The 18,141-nt window shown below is 52.5% G+C and overlaps 1 protein-coding gene across 3 annotated transcripts; it reads left to right on the top strand.

The window, feature by feature from the left end:
• Nucleotides 1-1,862: 1,862 nt before the first annotated feature.
• Nucleotides 1,863-16,913, top strand: SUV39H1 (SUV39H1 histone lysine methyltransferase). Of its 3 annotated transcripts, none has more exons than XM_081793271.1 (6): nucleotides 1,863-2,015; nucleotides 5,687-5,832; nucleotides 7,308-7,970; nucleotides 14,085-14,231; nucleotides 14,314-14,443; nucleotides 15,167-16,912. In XM_081793271.1, exons 1-6 carry the CDS (start codon nucleotides 1,892-1,894, stop codon nucleotides 15,298-15,300), a joined length of 1,344 nt encoding a protein of 447 aa, XP_081649397.1. In that variant the 5' UTR covers nucleotides 1,863-1,891; the 3' UTR covers nucleotides 15,301-16,912. The 3 variants fall into 3 exon arrangements, with proteins under 3 accessions (XP_081649397.1, XP_081649399.1, XP_081649398.1); XM_081793273.1 differs by lacking the exon at nucleotides 1,863-2,015 and adding an exon at nucleotides 3,429-3,652 and having other exon boundaries at nucleotides 15,167-16,910; XM_081793272.1 differs by lacking the exon at nucleotides 1,863-2,015 and adding an exon at nucleotides 4,059-4,221 and having other exon boundaries at nucleotides 15,167-16,913.
• Nucleotides 16,914-18,141: the final 1,228 nt, after the last annotated feature.

The raw sequence follows: 18,141 nt of genomic DNA, 5'->3' as shown, positions 1-18,141 counted from the left end.
GGGGAGAAAGATAACAGTGAGGAGGAATCCAGAGAGGAAAGGCCTCATCCATCTGCAAGACTAGTGGAAGAATTTCTGAACCATCCAAGGTGCAGGCAGGGGCTTAGGGGAGGGAATGAAGGAGAGCCAGGGTGAAGGGGGAGGTGTGGGAGGTGGGAGTTGGTTTTGCTCCTTAAGAATTTGCCTGCAGCCTCAGAAGCTGAAGAAGGAGGGAATCTCAGGTTCTTTTTAATGCTTTCATTGTTCTTCACCTTTCACTCCCCTCCCCATCGCAGGTCGTCCAGGTCCCAGGAGCAAGCTAAGTCTAGGAAGGGCCTGTCAGTATCACTTACCTGCCTCCCCACCCCCTGCTAGGAAACCCTAGAAATCCAGTGTTCTGGGACCCCCTCAGCAGGCTTTGTCCTGGGGAAGAAACTTCCATCACACAACCTCTGAATCCCCAGGAGCGCTGCCTGGAGCAGGCACAGACTTGGCTTAAAAGTATCCACTGTGGACAAGTTGCTTGACCTTTCTGGACCTCAGTTTCCTCAGTCTTTCCATGGAGACTAAAAATGCTTACTTCCCAGGGTTGTGGAGAGAATTAAAGTAGATGGCGTCTGCAGAGTGCCTGGCTCCTTGAGTCATCTATAAACATTAGATGCTGCTGCTGCTACTGTTCTTCTTGTTCTTACCGGTTGTCACTGATCCTGAGTCACCGCTGATTATAAAATGCCCCATTATTTTATGTATCACTAAGAAAGACAAAAAACTGCGGATTGAATTATGACACCAGTGCTTGAGAAATGCAGCCCAATTTCAGAGATGTTAAAAATGACATGCTCCTGGAACACTGGCTGGGGATGTTCCTTAACCTGCGTTCTGGTTCCACATGGTTGTTTGCTTGTGAGAACTCATGATACTGGTCACCCATGGTCTGTGCACTCATGTATGTGTAGTACAATCAAATATGAGGTTTACATTAAAAACAGATCAAACCTGTACAGCTTGGAATGGAAAAGACCTTATACTGGCCCCAGCACTAGGTAAGGCAATATACACAGTTGGCACTAAATTAATGCTGAATGAACAGACAAGTGGCTGGGAGTGGGACACAGTAATAACAAGGTGGCATCTTACTTTTGATATCTGAACAGATGCTAGTCGAGAAAGATTCTTTTCCACATGAGCTAGAGATGCCCCCACCCCAAGGTCACTCATCTGAGGTTTTACAGATGAAGAAACTGCCTAAGGTCACACAATGATGGAGCTAGTATTTGAACCAGATAGCTAGGCTCCAGGATCCACTACACTATATACAATGTTTGGGGAGGACCGAGGTATAAAAAATTAATAGAGGGAAACATTTCTAAAATGGACTCAGGATGCTAGAAGGGGAGGCTGGTAGAAGAAGCTTACCACTCAATATCAATTACAAGAAAGGTTGTCAATTACACACACCCCCCCCCCCAAGAGAAGTATGTCAAAAGGCAAGAATGATCAATTACAGGCCCCTTGCAGGGAGAGATGTACATTGTATCTCCTACAAGAAACAGACTAGTCCTGCAACTCAGCCAATGACAACCCATCATCACTAGGAACTCTTACTTTTATCCAATAGACTTTGGTTCCAAACAACCCCTCCCAAATTCCTCCTTCTCCAGAATGTAACGTTCCTCTCCTTTGTTTATTGAACTGGCATATGGTTTTGCCACACCTTGCTAGTCTTGCATTGCAATTCTCAGCTATTCCTGAATAAATGCAGCTGTTGCTTGTTAAATAACTGGCGGTTTTTAACCTTAACAAAGGAATGTTTCCCAATACCCACGGACCCCCTACATGACCCCCCCCCCCCCAGGCTCGGTCATGCTTTAAATCATCCTTGTGGGTTGGACAGGCGTCCTGGACTCCTGGGATGAGAAAGTTCTACCCGTCCAGGGAGACCGGGGGACATGCGAAGACCAGCATGTGTTCTAGAAGGAATAATGAATGCAAGAAGATGCGTGGTGGGATGTGCGCTGTTGACTGTTCCACTCGTGGTAAGCAGGGGCTGACATGCAACCTCAGACTGACCAGCCGTTTCTCCAACCAGCTCGTAGCTAGACTTAGCAGGCCATTTGCTTAACTGTATGACTGTTTGGTTGACTACATAACTCATGGACCAACAGGGAGAGGGGCAGTTTGAGGAACTGACAGTGCAATTTCCTGATGCTGTGGGGTACTCAATGTCTAACTAAATTACACCAGCCTGGGGCTGTCTGGGGCTGGTTGGTGGTCAGATAGTGTAAAGGATGGGCAGCCTCCTGAAGGACTGCCAGGCTGCCTGCCTGGGTGGCAGGACGTTGTGAATGGCCTGACTCTTGCTAGGAGTCACATCTGGCCTGAGGGAGTGTCTGGATGTTATACTCTCTGATGAGGCGTAAGAGGGAATTTCATGCTGCCTGATGGAGAGATCTGTGACTGCCTGATAGGTAGCTGTATCTGGTGACTGTCCACCCTGGCCAAATCACGGCATGCTTGACAGACCCTGTAGTCAGATGCTGAGAATGGCTGCCTGGCTGATTGACAATATGATGAAGGGCAGTGAATGAGTCACAGGCCAACCGACCAATTGAAAGATCAGTGTAGCTGCTGGATTCAATGGCTGTGCCAGGCTGGAATCAAAGCCGCCTTGAGGCGGCCCCCTGGGTCAGAGGAGACTGATTGAATGACTGACCAATGTTGGGCATACCTTGCCTGAGAAGGGACAGGCTGCTGAGCCACTGTCAGGTGGCGTGGAGGCTTTAGTTGCTGTGACTGCTTTGAGGGAATAACTGCCTGATCATGGTGTGAATGAGGAGTAACCCGAGGGAATTAGAGAGTGACCAACTAGCATTGGATGCGTGACTGCCTGAGAGGGCGACAGAAGATGCTGACAGTGACAGACTGTCCTGAAGTAATAATCACGGCCTGCCTGAGGGCATGGCTGGTGGCTCTGAGATAGTTTTCCCAGGGGGATTCAGAGCTGCCCCTAGAGCAAGAGTAAATGGAGAGAGCGGCTGCTGGACTGTATGAAAGAGAGAGAGAGGGAATGACAGGTTGGCTGACAGGGTAGTTGTTAGCGCCGTGCGTCTGCCTGGAGGCAGGAATGGATGCTGCTGCTGTTGACTGACTGGCAGACAGCGTGAAGGGGTGGTGGCGGCGGAGTCTAAACAGTTCTCTGCGGTGATGGGCCCATTGTCTGATTCGAGTCTGGGGACTGTCCGTGGCGACAGTCCATCTTGGGAGTCACGGCCTGCTTTGGGTTAAAATGTGGTGACGACTGACTGACGGTGGTAATTGGGGGTCTGACAAGACAGAGAATCCCCCGTACGGCGGGCTGACAACGTGATTGGCTGACGACGTAATAGGCCTGCGTACGGGCAGGGCCTCCGGCGAACTCAGTTGCCGCCGCCGCCGCCACCGCCCAGACGCACTCTGGGAAAGCTCTGGCGAGCACCCGCCTCCGGGACGGAGCGGGGTGGCGGGGAGGGGTCCGGTCACGGCTCGCCGGTTGGTCCGCGCGGGCGCTGCTCGCGGCGCCGCGCGGCCAATAGGCTGCGTGTTCTCGGCCACGCCCGCGCGAGCTCTCTTCTCGCGAGGCCGGTTAGGCCCGAATGTCGTTAGCCGTGGGGAAAGATGGCGGAAAATTTAAAAGGTGAAGCAGTGGCGGCAGCGGCGCGGGCCTGCTGGCCGGGCCGGGTGGGCTGGAGGGGTGGCGTCGCGGGCTCGGGGCCCCGGCGTCCGAGGCCACGGAGCCGGGAGCCGGAACCCTGGCGCGGAAAGGATGGGGCTCAGGGAGCCCGGGCCTGGCGCGCGGGGCTGGGCGGGGCTGAGGGGAGGGGGCGCGTGCCTCGGAACGCGGCGGGCGCGGGGCTAAGTGGGGACGCGGGAGGGGGGCGCGCGCCTCTGATCGCGACCAGTCGGCGCGCGCACGCGCGGGGGCTTGTCGGGGAGGCCGCGCCCGCGCGCGGGAAAATCGGCCGCCGGTGACCGTTACCCGGTTGGTGTCCACGCGAGACGCCGGAAGGGGAGGGAAGGGAAGGGGACGGACCTCCTTTTCAGAGTGAGGGGACAGGGGACTCTTCAGGGAGAGGGTATCTTTTTTCAGCGTGATGGGGGAAGGGTTTGCTGTAGCGAAGACTCCCCCAGGAAGAGGGGAAGGGGGCTTCTCTAATAGAAGAGCTGGACTCCCTCGTGTGCAGGGAAAGAGGGGTGACTTTTCCAGTATGTTGGGGAGGGTGGGCTCCTCTGGGTGAGGAGAGCTGCGGGGAGGATGGGGTCCACAGTGTGAGGGGGACGTCTGAGGGGTAGGAATCCACCTGTGGTCAGTGCGGAGCCAGCTGCTGGAGATGTTACTTGGGACCGCTTCAGTGGGGTTTCAAATGCAAGTTAAGGGGGTTGAAAGGGAGAGTCATCATAGGGGAGGAGAGGAAAGCGTGGGCACAGGCTTGAGTCTCCACTAGGCCTGCCTAAGTGGGGGGGGGGGATGTGCACACGAAATAATTTTGCAAAGCTCTTGTACATTTTCAGGGTGACGTCTATAGTATTTCGTTATGACTTCAAATGTTTGGTTTTCGTAATGGGAGGTAGAGAATAATAATAGGATGAGGACTGACTGCATTTAGAATAAATGTTCCTGTGAAACGATTTGATAAAATGGCTTCTAAAGCACATTGTGCCTTGAATCAGAAGCCCTTTTTTTTTTTTTTTTTTTAATTCATGTCTTGAAAATTTCTGGCAACCCCAGAAACATTCCAGTTATATTTGAAAGAATTGTCAATTACCTGTACTGTTCTGCTGGTTCCTGAATTCAGAGCATACTCCTTTGGGTGAGCTTTACCCTTCAGAGAAATGTAGATGAGACAGACCATCAAAATGCCGTGGGAAAAAATGTACCTTGTAGGTTTAAGGCACCCAGACTAATCATTCAAGGAAGCTTCCTGAAATCTAATACCACTCCGCAATCTCTTATTCATAATCCTGAAATCTAAAAAGCCCTGAAAACTTAAATTTGGTGTCAAAACTGGATTGTAAAGTGGGACTGTCTTGCCTCTTTATTTCTCCTACTTAATGTGAAAATTCTGATTATTGCTGCAGAACTATTAATATGTTTGTGGATTGATGTCCCTGACCATACAGAGGGTGTTAGGTAATGTATGGGGTATACCTAAAACTACATTTGTAAAAATCCAAGGAAATCTGAATTCCTAAACACCTCTAGCCCCAGGAGTTTCAGATAAGGGATCCCCGACCAGTCTTTCCAGTTAAGCTTTTGTTTGGTGCCTAGAGGTTGTAATCCCATCCCCACCCATTCCCTTGGGGCAATGCACCCTACTGAGGTGGGGGATTGTTCTCTTTATTTTGCTAAGTGGGGAGAGGGATGATTAGGTCCTGAACCCAAGGCAGGTTTGCTGGCAGTTTTAGGAACAGTACGGAAGCTCTGGGAATAGATTGCTTTAGGACAATCCCTGCAGCAGGTCTGCTTTGAGGTCTGCTGTACTAGGGGTAGCTCTGGAATGAGCACTGGGGTTTGAAGGAAGTGGCACAATTTCGTGGTAGAAGGGTCTTAGCATTGGTAAAGCCTGTGGATGAAGTCTCACTCAGAAGTTCCAAAGAGGATTTGAGGTCCCCTTTGATCCCTGGCTTCACCAGGATGCCCAGTAAGTTCTTTCTGGCTTCCTTGTTTTAGGCTGCAGTGTGTGTTGCAAGTCTTCTTGGAATCAGCTACAGGACCTGTGTCGCCTGGCCAAGCTCTCCTGCCCTGCCCTCGGCATCTCCAAGAGGAATCTCTATGACTTTGAAGTCGAGTACCTGTGTGATTACAAAAAGATCCGCGTGAGTCTGGGGTGACCATGGCCAGGGCAGGGGTGTGTCAAGGAAGCTGGCTTACTGCCCCCTTGCTCCCCACTGCCTGCATCTGTTTCCAAAGGGAGTTTTCTCCTCTGATTTTAAAAAATTAGGATTAGTAGGCCATCTTAGATCATCCTTGTTTTACAGGTGAGGAAACTAAGTGGCTTCCTCAGGGAGGCAGGAGCCAGAATGAATCCCCAAATAAATAAGTCTCTCTTGCCACCTCCACAGGAATACAGACCAAAGTTTGAGATGCTGAGTCCAGGACTAGAGATGATGATAGCTAGCGGTTATTGAGCACTTTGAGTGGGCTGGGCACTTCCTCTCAGAAACTGCTTTAATCCTCCCAACAACAATGCAAAATGGGAACTGTTACCAGCGCCAGAGGAGGTAATGGCAGGATAAAGAGTGGAGCCAGCATGCTTGGGTTCAGGTTTTGGCCCTGTAACCCCGGGATACTTACACAGATTCTCTGTGGTTCATTTTCCTCATCTGTAAAGTGGAGATGATGACTATCCGTGTCTAGCTCCTATAGAGTTATGAGGATTAAACTGGTTAGGACAGTACCTACTACATACTGGATACCGTAAAAATGTTTAGCTTTTTTTATTTATAGATGAGGAAACTGAGGCCCAGCACAGTTAAATAACTTGCCTAAGGCCACACAGCCAGGGAGCAGCAGATTGAGGGTCTGACTGTAGAATCTGTGTAGTTAAACTGTATCGTATAGCTGCCTCTCTGCAAGAAAAGATCCCTCTGGCTGCTGAGTGGGGAGTGGACTGTAGGGGCCAGGGTAGACCTGGGGGGGGGGGCAGTGAGGAGGATACTACCGCAATCCAGGCAAGGGTTGACACTGGTGGCAGTGACGATGGTTTGAAGTGGTCGGATTCTGGATGTAGTGTGAAGGTGAGCTGACAGGGTTTGCTGAGGGTGGATGTGGGAGTGAGAAGAAGTCAGTCATGACTCCCAAGAGTTGGGGCCTGAACAGCTAGAGGGAGGGAGCTGATGAGAGGGAAGAAAGGGGAGGAAGCAGGTTAAATTAAAACTTGAAATTTGGGCAATAATAAGGCGGAGAATGGGATTTGAACCTAGGGATCCTCAGTCTAGAGCCCATGTTTTTTTCTTTATATGGTGGGGTGGGGTGTAGAGGAGAGAGAGAGACAGAGACCAAGACAGAGAATCTCAAGCAGGCGCCATGCTCCTGGCAGAGCCTGACAGAGGGCTCAATCCCTTGACCCTGGGATCATGACCTGAGCCGAAATCAAGAGTCAGCTGCTCAACTGAGCCACCCAGGCACCCCTAGAGCCCATGCTTTTTAACCACTGCATGGAGTCATTCCAGAAGAGATGAGGGGATGGTTTGGGTGCTCTCCACTGGCTTTGGGATGTCAGTCCCAGGAGTGCTGGTCCAAGGGTTTTGCCACTTATGGTGCCCCCCTCCATCCCCTGGTCCCCCAACAGGAACAAGAGTATTACCTGGTAAAATGGCGTGGATACCCAGACTCAGAGAGCACCTGGGAGCCACGGCAGAATCTCAAGTGTGTGCGCATTCTCAAGCAGTTCCACAAGGACTTAGAAAGGGAGCTGCTCCGGCGGCACCAACGGTCAAAGCCACCTCGGCACCTGGACCCAAGCTTGGCCAACTACCTGGTACAGAAGGCCAAGCAGAGGCGGGCGCTCCGGCGCTGGGAGCAGGAGCTCAATGCCAAACGCAGCCACCTGGGACGCATCACGGTGGAGAACGAGGTGGACCTGGACGGCCCCCCGCGGGCTTTCGTATACATCAACGAGTACCGTGTGGGTGAGGGCATCACCCTCAACCAGGTGGCAGTGGGCTGTGAGTGCCAGGACTGTCTGTGGGCACCCGCTGGAGGCTGCTGCCCTGGGGCATCACTGCACAAGTTTGCCTATAATGACCAGGGTCAGGTGCGGCTGCGCGCCGGGCTGCCCATCTACGAGTGCAACTCCCGCTGCCGCTGCGGCTATGACTGTCCCAACCGCGTGGTACAGAAAGGCATCCGCTATGACCTCTGCATCTTCCGCACGGATGATGGGCGTGGCTGGGGTGTCCGCACGCTGGAGAAGATCCGCAAGAACAGCTTCGTCATGGAGTACGTGGGAGAGGTAGGGAGACGGGACCCGGTGTGGTGTGCGCGCGTGTGTAGCTCTTCCCACCATGTGCTCACATTGTGTGTGCCCAGCTCGCCTCACTGTGTGCCTGTGACTTCCCTGCTTTTCCTGTCCAGGGAAAGGTGGGGGTGTTTAACCTGAGTGTGATAGGGACACCCTGGCAGGGGCACGTATTTCAAGCTGGTAGTTGAAAGCACATTGAAGTACTTCTGTACTGGGTTTAACCTCCTAAGGGTACCTAGCAATGAGGAAAGTGGGAACTGAAATCCAGGCAGCGTTCCTTTTAACAGGCATTGTGGTCTGCACAAGGTTGCGTCACCCAAAAAGGCACTATTTCTCATTTCACAAGGGTCCAGCTTACCGCCAAGCAGTGTCTAACCAGGAGGAGCACCTTTGACTAATCTGCCCAAAGGAACACGATCACTCTGCAGTAGGATGTACACATGCCTTATGTTGGCTGCCTCTTTCTCCAGACTTGCGGGACACTGGGGAAAGCCTGTGTATACAGTTGACCCTGGAACAACACAGGGGAGGCGGGGCGAGGGGGAGGTTAGGGGCTCCCAGCACATGCAGTCAAATTTGCATGTGACTTTTACTCCCCAGAAACTTCACTACTAATAGCCAGCCTACTGTTGACCTCACCTATAACATAAACAGTTGACTAATACATATTTTATAAGTTACGTGTATTATATACTGTATTCTTACAACAGAAGAAGTAACCTTTACGGTACTACACTGTATTTGTCAGAATCTGCATGTAAGTGGACCCACAGGGTTCAAATCTGTGTTATTCGAGGGTCAGCTGTATTAGGCAGGCTAACCGATATACCAAACAACCCTCAGATCTTAGTGGCTTTACACACTAGAAGTCTGTTTGCTCCTATAACAGTCAGTCCATCATGGGTATTTGGGTAGTATCTTTCTATACAGTGGTGAGGCCACCTAGGCTCCTTCCCTCTTGTGTATTTGCTGTGCCTTCAAGCCTTGGAGCCACCCCTGATCCTCACTCAGCATTGCTGGCAAGTGGGCTGAGAGGGTGGAAGGAGAGGTTGCTAATGGTCCAGGCTTGGACACGGTACCCATCACTTCTGCCCACACCCACTGCCTGGAACTGAGTCACTGGCTTCAACCTCGGTGCAAGGGAGGCTGGGAACTGTGATTTAGCTATGTGCCCAGGTGGAAAACAAAAGGAGTTCGAGTAACCAGCAAGGGTCTATAACAGCAGGTGTCATGTTCTAAGGTGAAATGTGGTGGGCATTTGGGGGTGGAGCCGTTCTTTTTATGTAGGACCATCTCCTGCATTGGGGAACATTTAACATCCCTGGGTTTTGACCATTTAAATCCATGTGTGTGCTGTCATGGTGACAACCCAAATATCTTCCTGTTTACACAGGTCTCTTAGGGGTGTGATATGGTTGGAAAGGGACACACACCTAAGGGTGTCCACACTATAGTAATGACACTGGTGGAGGGGAGAGGCTTCCAGTGATGAACTATAGAGTCATAGCCCCAGGGGGCAGAGATGACCTAGAGGCAGAGCAGTCTACACTGCAGAGAGGACCCTGATAGTCTAGACAGGAAGTCCACATCCAGATAATCCTGATGGTCTGGTGAAAGAAATGTCCACACATCAAAGGACCTAACAGTCTTGGGGGAGGAGGAGGTGGCCACACCCTAAAGGGTTCCTGACAGTCTGGGGTGGGTGTCCTGACAATTTGCAGGAAGAGAGGTCTATGTCCCAGAGTGACCAGGAGGAAGAGAGCAAGCTCTCCACACTCCCGAGAACCCTGGTGGTCCGACTTAGGAAGTGTCCACACTCATACTGTCCTGACAATCAGGAAAAAGAAGTGTCCTCACCCCAGAGGGATCAGGACAGTCTAAAGGAGGTCAGGTTTATACGTAAGAGAACTCTGGCAGCCTGGAAGAAATGTCCACATCCTCAGTGTCCTTACACTCTGGAGGAGGTGTCCAGACCTCGGAGGGATGCTACAGTGTAGAGTAGATGTTAACAGCCTAGAGGGATGTCACCAGTCTGAAGAAATATGTGTGTATACTCCAGAGCCCCTGACAGTCTGGAGGAGGACATATCCAGCCCCCACAGGAACCTGACAGTTCAGAGAAGGGAGTGTCTCCAGCCTCGCTGTACTGACAATCTTGAGGAAAAGTTCTTTATAACAGAGGATCCTGACAAGTGAAGAAGAGGGAGAGTCCACAGTCCCCAGGCACCCCAGAGTCCCCTGGTCAGGATGCTGTTCTGGCTGCTCTTCGTGTCTACTGTTCCATGCTATAAACATTGGGGCTTCCGGGGCTTCTCACCTCAGTCCCCACTCTTCCCACTCCACACACTCTCCTCAAGCTATTACTTGACCTCCTTCCTGCCACATTCTGTGACTTCCAGGCCCCCTTCTGACACTCTCAGAGCTGTGGGGCTTCCTGATGGCACTATAGGCCCCCAAACACTGCCAGAGCCAAACTCCTCTTCGTGCGTCCCCTGTAAGGAGGCAGCACAGCCAAATGGTTGGGGGGGTGTGTGGAGCCCTGGAGCCCGACTGCCTGAGGTTGGAGCCTAGCTTCACCACTCAGCAGCAGTCACTTACCCTCTTTGTGTCTGTTTCCCAGTCTGTAGAATGGGGGTGATAGTAGCAGCCACATCATTCACTTGTTATAAGATTGAAATGAGTTATGATGTGTGCAGCGCTTGGAGGAAGCCCTCTAACAGTAAGCCTTCAATATGTGTTAGCCATTACAGTCCAAAATCCAGAAAATCCCAAATGCTCAGAAACCCCAAAGTTTTTTGTAACCCATCTGGCTATAAAACCCAACCAGACCTGATAGGGGCCTATTTGTAGTTTATTTATCCCACTTGGGGTGAATATTCGTGAATTTCATCGTAGAACTATTAACTTACTCCGTTCCATGGTGCTGTCCCAGACCCTACCTGATGTCCTGTAATGGAGGGCATGCACCCCATACCTGTTCACCACACTATCCTTCTATGCTCTGGACATAACATTCACTCTCCCTTCTCTGCACCAACAGCCCTTCCACATATGTGAGCTGCCCTTCCTTGCCTTCGCACCCTTCCACATTCTGTCCGAACATCCCCACCCTCACCCAGAAGAGAACAACAGCCCGTTTTATCCATTCTGAAACCTGAATTCTCTTCATATTTTAACGACGCTGAAATGAAGATGAGTCTCACTTAATTAGTTTAATTAAATGATGGCGCATCATTTAATTAGCTGTTTTTCCTTTCTTGGGAAAGGGCACATAAAATAAGGGAGCATGTTAGATTCGGACAAAATCACTACTCAGCCATTCCTAACATTGCTCCGTGTCCTAGCTAAAGCAAAAAGAGAAACCTCTTTCACGACCCCGATTGCATTGGATGTTTACAGTAATAGCTCCTGCCAGTTGGGATTATTGTCATTGTCACCCCCATTCTACAGATGAGAACTGAGTCCCAGAGAGGTATAGTAACGTGCTCAGAGTCATCAGGCTAATAGGTAAAAAAGAAGGTCCAAGTGTCTAAAGTTGGTGTGCTGCCAGACCTGGTGAAGGGTTGTGGGTTTTTTGTTGTTGTTGTTGTTTGTTTGTTTTGGCTGAGGAAACAGGCAGAAGGAGAGAACATTCAGGATCCCATATCCAGATGGGGGCAGAGCAGTGACCAGACTCTAAGTCTTCTGGTTACTGTTCACCGTCAACACCTTTTCCAGGCTGCTAGCTTATAGCCCATCTGTCTTCCCCAGTCATTCTGGAGAGCTGCTAGGGAGCAGGGACATGGCCTGCTGTGTTTCCGAATTTTCAGGGCACACCCGCCCTTACAGAGTGGGATTGGAAAGAAAGAAGACCAAGAAGGAGCCGTTTGTGCCCTGGAGGGCTCACCCTGTGACTCACTCTTGGTGAGACTCGGGGAGCAGGTAGAGGCAGAACAGGCGGGAAGATGGAGACCAGGGAGGATGTGGAATGGAAATAGCTGGCTCGGACACCACCCAGCATGCTGTGAGCCAGCAGAGGCTGCCCTTCAGTCCCAGGGCTTCAGAGAGCTTCGGGGAGGCAGCAGCTTCCTCACGGCGACTGGGGATCAGGAGGTTCAAGAATACTGCAGAGAATGCTGACTCAACAAGGAAAGAGTATGTGTTCTCAGGAGGTGAAGGGAGACTGACCCTGATGAACTCCTCCTCAGAACACTTCTGTGGCTCCTACTGCATCCCTCAGGAGAGAGTCCCCGCTCTTCAACCTGGTGTCAAAGCCCTTTTCTGACCTGTAGCTTGCTTTAGATGGTGTATTGCTTTTTTACTGCCCTGGGAATCCTAAGCACCGTGTTTTCCGATCAGCATCATGCACTGCAGATATCCAAATCCATTTCTCTTTTACTAGACTGTGACCCCTGAGGGCCAGGACCAAGCCTGGTTCCTTTGTCTCCCCTGACCCAACTGTGACTCCCAACAGGGGCCCAGCCTGGTCCCTGTCTCTCTCCCTGCAGACACTGGCCCCTGAGCACTGGGACCAGGCACAGGATAGGCCTCATAAAAAAATGCACCGAATGAATGAGTGAACAAACCAGCACAAATTGGGAGTGTCAGGGAGGCAGGTTCCTCAGAATGGAGCTTGAGTGCAGGGCAGTGAGCACTGTGGCCCGAGGGGTAGACCCTGGTCTTCTCAAGGTGTTGATTAGGAATTGGATCAGAGCAGAGACTGGAGGTGCTGGTGTAAGAGGCAGGGAGGAGACCGGACACCAGTGCAGCCATCCTGGCTGGCAAAAGTGGAGGGTGGTGAGGACTGGAAGTAGGAAGGGCATGGTCATGGCTGGCATGAGGGCGAGCAAGGAAGGAAGCCAGGGCAGCTTTGGGTTTGTGTCGAGTGGCAGGGGTGGTGGTGGCTAGTGGGTCTCTGATGAAGGGAGGGGGGAAGAAAGGGTGTGGGGGGAAGAGAGTGTTGGAGTTGCTTTTAGGACCTCTGCAGGACTGAGGATAGGTTACTGGGCTAGAGAGCAGAGTAAAAATAAAGGGTACTCATGGTGTTTCTGCTTTGTGCTGTGCGGGCACTTGTCTCTGAGGGGTTCGCAGAGGTAGCTGGAAGCCCAGGGGTGGAGAATGAGATCTGCCCCAGTCTGGAGGCAACCTAGGCTGAGGAGCAGGCAGTCTTGGGGTCCACAAGACCCTCAGCCAGAGTCGGGCATGGTTGGCTGTGCCTGGGAATTACCAGAAGGCAAGGCTGTGGTTGGCTGGGGGTGGAGGAGGGAACACGAGGGGTGGAGAGGCGGGGGCTTTCCAGGACATCCAGGGACCCATCTGGGGAAGAGGAAATGCCCACTGCTGTCTTAGATCCTGGCTGCTGGCACTGTGCAGCATCAGGGCTGAAGGAGGGTCTCTTTCCCGTGTTCTTGCCTCCTTTCTTACACCTTCTGCCTCTGAGATTCTGGCCTCTGCTTCTTTCTTGCTATCTTATCTTAGACTCTCAACAGGGGTCTTGATCTTCTCTCTGGACCAGGGTCTTTAGTATTAAGATTCTGTCTAAGTCTCTGCCTTGAGCTCTCTTGTCTGAGTCTCCTTTCCATTCATTCCATCTCCCTTTCCCACTGGTCCAGGCCACTTTTTCCTTTCCGTGTCCTCCACCCCTCCTTGTTCACAGCTCAGCGCTGGTGCCTTCTCTTGTGCTGGGTCTCACAGCACCTCAGGCTCTCTTCTCTTGCAGCCTCTCTCTTTCTCTCCCACTCGCCCACCCCTCTCTGTGAGCCCTGGGTCCTTCTCTTGCCTTTTATCTGCTTAGCGTGTCTCACTATGGGTCTCTGTCTCACTCCTGGACCTTGTGGCCAGCCTCTGTCCACCATTGAGAGACACCATGCCATCCAGAGGCCTGAGGAGGGATGGGTGGTGGGCAGCTGAGGCCCAGCGCCCTTCTTAAGGGGGGCTCACAGACCCTCTGCATCACAGCACCCCCCCCCCCCGCCATGTATCCATACCTGCTACCCCTGCTGAGCCAGCCACAGCTCTGCTCACTTGTTCTCCTGGCCCAGGGGGGGCCAGGCTGGGGGTCAGGAGCTGTGCTGGTTTTCCTGAGCCTTCTTGGCCATTCTCCCCTCCCCCACGGCCCTCTCCCCAGATCATTACCTCAGAGGAGGCGGAGCGGCGGGGCCAGATCTACGACCGCCAGGGCGCCACCTACCTCTTCGACCTGGACTACGTGGAGGATGTGTACACCGTGGATGCAGCCTATTATGGCAACATCTCCCACTTTGTCAACCACAGTGTGGGTACCCCACAGGCGGGCGGGGGTCGGGAGGAGCAGGCTGGGGCCCCTCCTCACCCTCCCGCTGTTCTTTTTCGCCTAGTGTGACCCCAACCTCCAGGTGTACAACGTCTTCATAGACAACCTTGATGAGCGACTGCCCCGCATCGCTTTCTTTGCCACAAGAACCATCCGGGCAGGCGAGGAGCTCACCTTTGATTACAACATGCAAGGTGGGGGTGGCAAGGGACTGGGGGCAGGGGCATACAATGACATGGGACACAAGGACCCCTCCCCAAGGAGCTTTAAGATGCTCTTCCTGACTCCCAGCCTCCCATCTGGATTCCTGGACCTCTGCCTACCTTTCGGGGGTCCCCTCATTTCCAATCCCTGGACCCCAACCCTGAGACACTCATACAGACTTTTCCTAAAGACTCCTGGGGAGGATGTTTGGCTCGAGAGTTCAGATATTCCTCCTGACTCATCTGAATTTCCCCAGTCACCCAACCCTCCTCACTCCTAACCCCCTTGGCCTTGCTCATTCCAAGCATCTGGACACTCTTGGGGTCTCCAACCAGTCCCCTTCTTGACAAGCTAGCCACCTCGGAGACACTCAAGGGGTGGGGGGAGATCTTTGACAGGAGAGTTCAGATGTCCCTCTGGACGTCTAGGTGACCATTCCTGACTTCTGTCTGACATGGCCCTCCCCCATGACAGCCCCCTGCCTCCCTCCAAAACCCCTACCTCCAGCCATCTTACTAACACCTGAACACCCCATCCACCACGAGTGCTGAGCCCAGACCACCAACCCCACAACCCCCACCTGACCCAAATCCCAGATGTGCTCCCAGCACCCAAGATTCCTGGGTCTTATGGTGAAAAGGGCAGCGGGACACTTCACCTTGGCCTTCTAACAAGTCCCCTCCCCCCTGCCTTCCCTGGCTGTGACTCCACAGTGGACCCCGTGGACATGGAGAGCACCCGCATGGACTCCAACTTTGGCCTGGCCGGGCTCCCCGGCTCCCCCAAGAAGCGGGTCCGTATTGAATGCAAGTGTGGGACTGAATCCTGCCGCAAATACCTCTTCTAGCCCTTTGAAGTCTGAGACCAGACTGACAGTAGGGGCCTAAAGCCGCCTGCCCCACCTACCCACCGCTGCCCTCCTGTTGAGGAATGACTGCCTGGGCCTCCTGCCTGCCTCTACCTGCCCCCACCTGCCCCGTGCTTGGGCCTGTGGGCTTGTGGTGAGGACTGACTGACTCTAGGAGCCCCTTTTCCCTGTCCCAGCCCCATCTGTGGGTTGCACTTACAAACCCCCACCCACCTTCAGAAGTAATTTCAGAACACCAGGACTTTTTGCAGCTGAGAATCATGGCCTATACAGGAAGTCCAAGGGATGAGCCCCAGCCCAGCCCCAGAATAGAACTGTTTTTGCACCTGCTTCTGCCTGGAACTTGGGTCTGTTGCAGGCTCTCTCCCTACTGCCCCAAGGGTGTGGGGAAGCAGTCCCAGGGCAGGCGGACATCAGAGCCTGGAGTTCCCAGCCCAGATGTTTCCCCTACCACAGAAACTTTGTACTAGTGAAAGAAAGGGCATCTCCAGGGCTGGGGCTGCGGCTGGTTTCTGCTTATGCTCCTGTACTGGGTCGTGTCGTGCCCAAGAGTCCTAGGGTCTTTTTCAGGGTTGCACAGCTGAGAAATGGACGTTCTTATGCCACTGGAAGAGAAGTGGGTGCTCACGGCCCACTGACCAGTGAGAGGAAGGCAGTCCAGATTTTGCCAGTGCTTAAGGTGGGCTGGGTCTGAACTCGCCTTGGGAGTGCATATAGAAAGGCACCCGGGGCTCTTGAGAGTGTGGAGGGTAATGGGAGCCCTGACCTGGGGCGTGATGACTGCTGGGACTACTTAGAGCTGGAACCAAGACCTAGCTAGGCTGTAGATAGCACTTAGGACAAAAATGTGCATTGATGGGGTGTTGATGAGGTGCCAGGCACTGGGCAGAGCACCTGCTCCACGTGGATTGTCTCAGGGAAGCCTTGGAAATTATGGAGGTGGACCCCAGGAAAGGGTGCATGTGGCAGAAGGCAAAGTGCAGGCCAAGAATGGGGGTGGGGCGGGCATGGTTTATCCATGAGGGTACGATGAGGTGAGAGGGAAGCCTCTGCCAGCCCCAGCCCTCTGCACTCCCTTTCGGTCCGCTGGCCTCAAAAGTGACCTGCCCGCAAACGTACAGAAGGCAAAGGCTCTGATGGCTGCTTTGCCCCCTTGCTTCCCCCATGAGGTCTTCTCTAGGAAGCCTTCCCTGACCACCTGTGCTCAGAGTGCCCCTACGTGAGACTGTGTGCCCTGCCACCAGATGCCAGGTCTGTGTGTCTGTGTGTCTGTCTGTGTCCGTGCTTCCTGCCCCCCAGACTGACCTTCAGGCATGGACTGAATCTGATTCTCCTGTTGTATATCCCTTGGCCCTACCCAGCCTGGGGTGGGCATCAATAAATCGTTGACTGAACAAAGCAAGGTGTGGGGATTGAAGGCCTTGTGTAGGTGGGGGTGGGGGGGCACAAGAGGCTGGGTGCTGGGGTGCCTGGGAACATTTTCCTCAGACTGCAGCCATTTGGTACAATGCTCCCTACAGGGTACCATTTGCACCATCACCCATGTAACGTGTGACCTAAAATAAGCTTGCCTTTTAATTTTTCAAATATACTGTAAAAGTGAAGTAAATCCACTGTTGTTTAAATGGACTATTATCATTTACCATAAACAAAAATCACTAAGAGAAAGACGGTGGAAATACAGAAATAGGATATAATTTGAGCTGGACTCTCCCTTGCTCTTACAGGCTTTGAACCCAGAGCCTACCTACTGCATTCAAAGAGAAAAGTCTACGCATGCTGGGGGAAACTTTCTGCAAATACTTATTGAGTGCCTGTAGGTGCCAGGGTAGAAAACCGAGAACAGAGATGACATTCCTGTTAAACTTGTTTCCATCACCCCTCAGTCAGGAATGTGAGCCAGTGCCCTTTGGTTTGTTCAGAGACCTCACATGCTGTGACACAGATACCTATTTTGAAGACTGTGCACACAGGTGACAGAATCCTAAATGGGTCCAAGACCTCACAGGGCACCTAGGACACACGCCTCCAAACAGCTCATAGACCTTATGCCCAGATATTGACCCTAGACCTCTGAGACCTCACACCCTGGATTATCTATCTCCAAGCAGCTCAGAGAGCTCACATCTAGACACCCCAGGCAACTCAGGCTGCACTGAAACTGTGGGACACTGACTCCCACAGAGCTCCAGGACCTCGAATGCCACCTTGCACACTAGGATTCAGACTCCATACACGTCAGAGAACAACTTTCTGGGATAGAGATGCACAAACATTTCCCAGACCTCACAACTTGGGATACTGCTGTCCAAGCCACTCGGAAACTTCACACCCTGATCAATTCCCAAACTGTTTTGTTGGAGACCTCACATCCTGGGGCAGTGCTCCCAAAGTGGAGATGTGACACCCTGGACATAGATGGCCCAAACACAGACCTCATGCTCAGAGCACAGATCCCTAAATGATTCTGAAACCTTGGACACAGGCCCCCCCCCAAAATTGCTCAGGGACACCCCGGAAAAGAGAGCACTAATCCCAGAGACCTCTACCTAGAACAGAGCACCACAAATAACTCAGAGGCTCAAGCCTTAGACACAGACCCCAAGGAGCACAGAGGTCTCACAGCCCAGAAACAGATCCTTGTTAATTTCAATCCTGGGTTGCCTGGGTGGCTAAGTTGGTTAAGCATTTGACTTCAGCTTAGGTCATGATCTCATGGTTTGTGAGTTCAAGCCCCCTGTCCGGGCTCTGTGCTGACAGCTCAGTACCTGGAGGCTGCTTCATATTCTGTGTCGTCTTCTCTCTTTCTGCCCCTCCCCT

This window comes from Panthera onca, chromosome X (genome assembly GCF_046562875.1).
Source record: "Panthera onca isolate mPanOnc1 chromosome X, mPanOnc1 haplotype 2, whole genome shotgun sequence".
Classification (NCBI taxonomy): domain Eukaryota; kingdom Metazoa; phylum Chordata; class Mammalia; order Carnivora; family Felidae; genus Panthera; species Panthera onca.
The sequence above is the reverse complement of the archived record's forward strand: the minus strand, read 5'-3'. Positions and strand labels throughout refer to the sequence as shown.

Excerpts from the sequence above, each read along its gene's own strand:
- SUV39H1 (XM_081793271.1), top strand. The coding sequence starts at position 1,892 with ATGAGAAAGTTCTACCCGTCCAGGGAGACCGGGGGACATGCGAAGACC. Across the intron at positions 2,016-5,686 it reads TGTTGACTGTTCCACTCGTG|GCTGCAGTGTGTGTTGCAAG; the intron begins GTAAGCAGGGGC and ends TCCTTGTTTTAG. Across the intron at positions 7,971-14,084 it reads TCATGGAGTACGTGGGAGAG|ATCATTACCTCAGAGGAGGC; the intron begins GTAGGGAGACGG and ends CCCTCTCCCCAG.